The sequence below is a fragment of the Macrobrachium rosenbergii genome, chromosome 2, assembly GCF_040412425.1.
Source record: "Macrobrachium rosenbergii isolate ZJJX-2024 chromosome 2, ASM4041242v1, whole genome shotgun sequence".
In the NCBI taxonomy this organism is placed as follows: domain Eukaryota; kingdom Metazoa; phylum Arthropoda; class Malacostraca; order Decapoda; family Palaemonidae; genus Macrobrachium; species Macrobrachium rosenbergii.
Window position 1 is genome coordinate 23,103,150 of NC_089742.1, and position 5,000 is coordinate 23,108,149.

Sequence of the window (5,000 nt, forward strand, 5' to 3'; positions counted from 1 at the left end):
ACCCATTTTGAGAATTTTGTACATACCGCTCGACGTACAAAAGAGAGAGAGAGAGAGAGAGAGAGAGAGAGAGAGAGAGAGAGAGAGAGAGAGAGAGAGAGAGAGAGAGAGAGAGATTTTCACGGGAATATTTTACTTGGATGCAGCATCAGATTCTGCAGTATTCATCAATTTGAATATGGAAATATTCAATATAATCATTAAAAATATTAAAAAAAAGAATGTTAAACGAAAACTGGTACAAAGGCCAACCACCTTACAAGTTGCTAAAAAGTATATCTTTTGAAACACACAAAAGAATTTTACTTCTGGATATTGGATGGGGTATTAATCCTATTGCACTGGTATTGTGTAAATTTTAGTGGTGTTCCCCATTCTTTTATAACGAATAGTCTCTCTGCTTGGACTATACAGTATCGTGGTAACGACGTGAAAATGAAAGAAGACAATAATGTAAAAGTTACTTCGTTTTTACTCTCATTATATTATTATTATTCGTGATGAAATTGCAGTCTCATAGGAGAGACGAAAGGGAAAAGTTAAAGCAAAATATTGGCTAAGGGACTACGGCATTCAAGCATCTTATCAAAGGAATTTCAGGATAACTTACCATTGATCATTTCCTCTACTTCATTTTTAAGTTCTGTCTTCATCTCTGAAAGAAAAGAGGAACTTTCATGAAAAAAATGAGCAAAAAGTAACTGGAGTACCCAAATGAAACATGCCACAGCACGAAGTAGGGAAAATTGCCAAAATGAAGAGGACGAAACATGTATCAGGCTGAAAAAAAAGTTGGCTTTTAGATTAGAGAGAGAGAGAGAGAGAGAGAGAGAGAGAGAGAGAGAGAGAGAGAGAGAGAGAGAGAGAGAGAGAGAGAGAGAGAGAGAATCATGAAAGTCATCATGAAAATTTTGATTGCCAGTAAGAAGAGAGTGCCAGGAGGAAAGATAGCCCAGTGTTCAAAAGGAGAGAGAGAGAGAGAGAGAGAGAGAGCGTAGGGAAGTCATAATGGAAACTTAGTTTGCTAAAGTGAGAGAGTGCCAGATGAAAGACAGGCCAATGTTCAAAAGAAGGAGAGAGAGAGAGAGAGAAGAATATCGTGTACACCAAGGTCTAGAGAATACGTATTCTCTAGACCTTGTCCACCAGGATTAAAATAGTACAGGCCAGAAAATACAGCTGAGACGCATTGATTTATAGCCGCTCATGATCGTTGTGTGTCCTTCAAAGAAAAAAAAGCACAACATCAGGTATCCATTAGAGAAAAATGATGGATGTAGACACTAGTGAAAATTACCCGAAAACAGTGCTTGAAAGTGGAGGCTGGACAGGTCCAACAAGATAATGTAAAAAATAAAAATAGTTCAGGACTAATAAACTAATGAAGATGAGAGTAATAGGAGATCTCATATTTGAAACCAAGATAAAAGAAATAAAGAACTACGTAACTGATGAATGAATTACGAAGGTATGAAAAGTAGGCAGAAGAAGATCTGTACCTGGGATTGGTGATGAAAGACTAGGATTAACAGGAGAGCAAGAAGGATTACGATTAGCAGGAGCGCAGGGCGGATTAAGGATGATCTGGAAAGCAAGGAAGGATTAGGCTCAGGGCAGGATCAGAAGTTCCAAAAAAAGCAGGACAGTAACAGGATTAACAACAAAGCAGGGAAGGATTAGGATTAGTAGCAAAGGAGCCAATTAAAGCGATCAGTAGGTTCAGACAAGGAAGGATTGACGCAGAATGAAGGAGCTAAAACTTCTATCATTGAAGAATAGAAAACGATGAAAATTTCTTTAAGAACAGTGTTTCCTAAAAAAGAAGAAGAAAAAAAGAAAACTATCATGTGGGGTAAGGAAAACCGAGACAAGCAGAAGCAGAACATTTTTATCGCAAGTACGAAGGAAACTGACAAAATCCTGCACAGGGAGCTCTGGAGCTCTCTTTCCTGATCTGACTTTCCAAGCATAATAGCCTTTCATTCTTTATGTTTCCTTCGGGTTTAGGTTTGGTAAGAGGACTGGGCTGCAAAACCCATTGGCTTTTACTCAAGGTAAAATCAAATAAAAGAAGAGGAAAAAATTAAGTGGAAGGTAGTGGAAACATTCATACGTGAACAGCACTGTGAAAAGTCCGGGATTTCCCACAGATTTAGGTTGGCAGAGGCAAATGCACAATTATTTTAATAGGACTTAGGAGAAAAGTATTAGGAAAGCGAATAGCAAGTAAAATTCTCTCTGAAAGGCCTAGGAGGATTAATGGCAGCAATGTGGAGTAAAGGAATAAATAAACAAGGAAAATTTGCATGACCAGAGGAGTGGCAGGAAAGAAGGAACTGGTGGAGAAGAACTCAAGTGAAATGGAAAGAGTCGAACTGGAAGGAGTCTACCAGCTGGATGGAATCTGGAAGAGGGCGATGGATGCTGGACAGGAGAACCAGAGGGGAGAGTGTCACTTGTGGAGTGATTTGAAAATATTTCCCTCCGTGACTGGCAAGATAAAAGGCTTTACGAAGAGTCGCGGAAGCATAAAACAGGATCATATTTAATTAAACACAGTAGAAGCGTAATGGGAAACATGTTGGCAAAGAGGAGCCATGAAAATTCATGTTGCCAAATTAGCCATGAAACGTCTTTTGGTGCAACATATACATTTGACATATCATTAGTCATTTCGCATTTTAAAACAAATATATTTCTTATTTTAAATTCCTAGAAATTTATGCAAGAATTCATTGTAAAATATATGTTTTGTCTGGGTGACTTCAGGATTACGGAAAAACTCACCAATGGCCATTAAATTGATCATAATTAATTACTGAAGATGGTAGCGATGATCTCATAGAAATTGAGAAAAAGTTGAAGAAATATTCTAAAAAGCGCACAGGTGCTGATAATCTATAGTACGAGCACAAAGATGTATAAGTGAGGATAAGAGTGATCTCAAGAAATACAGGTGCCATTTATACCTGTACATATGTGTATATATGTAAATATATATATATATATATATATATAATATTATATATAATATATATATATATATATATATATATATATATATATATATATATATATATTATATAGACATGTATATACATACATAGATACATACATACACACACACACACACACACACACATACATATATATATATATATATATATATATATATATATATATATATATATATATATATATATATATACATACATACATACATACATACATACAAACAAAATTGCGCTCATTTTTATGAGGAAAAGAAAATCCTTCAGCTGGAGACTAGGGCCTTATTCAAACACACAATATGATGAAAGCACAGTCTATTTACCTTCAGTCGGGTTGCGAAAGTATTTTCCTTTGATTCCATTGATGAAATATCCCCTGGCAAAGTTGTTCCAGGGAAAGGAGAGAGAGAGAGAGAGAGAGAGAGAGAGAGAGAGAGAGAGAGAGAGAGAGAGAGAGAGGCACACACACACACACAGATCAAAGAAGGTGTGAAAATAGACCGAAGGCTTCAGAGATAATTATTTGTACGTCGATTTCAAAGGAAATACATTTCCTGAACCACCTTTTATTTTATGTTCTCTCATCGTTCGAATCCTCGTTCTTATTTTTTTTTTTAAGTAGCTTTGATGGTACAATTGTAAAGATGTAGACTTGTGCAAATGTACATTCACTCTCCCTTCCATCATTGTCTTTCTGGGCTCGTGGTAATCCATTGCCGCTCGCATCAGACCCTTCCATTAGGCTGCCCAGTCATCTGGATTTTGAATATATAATTCTTGGACTGTCGATTGGTTTATGAAATGTAGACTGTAAAGACAAGCCATGGTTCACTTTCGGCCATTCAGCGCTTAAGATAGTGGCAAGAGGGAGTCGGAATGGTTGGACAGTAAGAGAAAGGAGATCCAAGCATGAAGGAGAGGACGTACATGAATCTAACAGTGGAACCGGGAGACAACCCCCAGTTGTACTGAGTGGTAATAGCTAGAGAAGTTGACAGCAAGACTGATGAACAGGAGCGGGATTGGAGGCAGTGTAAGAGGCTAGAAGATGAGTGAAGCCAGGGGTTGAAGGGACGTTGCAAACACCCTTTAAACAAATTTAAGAGGAGTCTCAGGACGTTTTATGTGTCAATGGGCATTTGTCATATTTATTATCTAGTATCAGATATTCATTTTTATTACAAGAGAAATTAAGACATGGAAGGGTTGAGGCATATATATTCCCTCACTGACCTTCATTTTGTTTATCAATCATCATTATTATTTTCGAATAATATGAAAATCATAAATCTAGAAATGTGGCATATAATTTGACGAACGTTGCTAATTTGCCAGTCAATTCAAGACACGTCATTGTGAAACGGTTATAGAGAAATCGAGGATTTTGCTCTTAAGCCAATCCTTCAATGGTCACATCTCGGTCCACCTCAAGATTCAAAAACTGATAAACTCTTTTTCCCAATATATGGCCATCTTCTGTCATAGAGATGGACGAAGAATCATATCACTTGGTGCGAATCGACAAACCCCCGACCTTATCCACAAAAAAAAATAATAATAATAAAAGAGAGAGAGAGAGAGAGAGAGAGAGAGAGAGAGAGAGAGAGAGAGAGAGAGAGAGAATACTGAATATTGAAAAAAGGACGTAAATATGTAATTGACAGACTTGCAAGGCACCATGGACACTAAGGGGTCAGGCTACCTGCACATCACTGCCAAGAACACTAAGCATTTGGTCTGGAAAACACTCAGTAACAGAGATACTAAGAGCGGATGTAATATAACAAACAGGCTGTAATGTTAGATGGCAAAACTGTGAAAGGAAACTATAAGCTTGCCTATAAGTAAAAGGAAACAAGGAGGCAAAATAAGGCGTCCTTCCTTCTGAATAGTGGGGATCCACTGCCGAAAACAAATATGGTAGGAAATAGAAGAAATTATATATTCATATCAGACGTTTGCTGGCAATATCTTTGACTTTGAAATGGC

General features: G+C 37.2%; 1 protein-coding gene across 1 annotated transcript in view; it reads right to left on the bottom strand.

The window, feature by feature from the left end:
- Positions 1 to 5,000, bottom strand: part of LOC136844064 (nidogen-1-like) — a 20,479-nt gene that overhangs the window by 8,562 nt on the left and 6,917 nt on the right. The window contains exon 2 of the mRNA XM_067113081.1: positions 611 to 655. Coding sequence (XP_066969182.1) covers positions 611 to 655 — 45 coding nt within the window. The remainder of the gene's footprint in view (positions 1 to 610; positions 656 to 5,000) is intronic.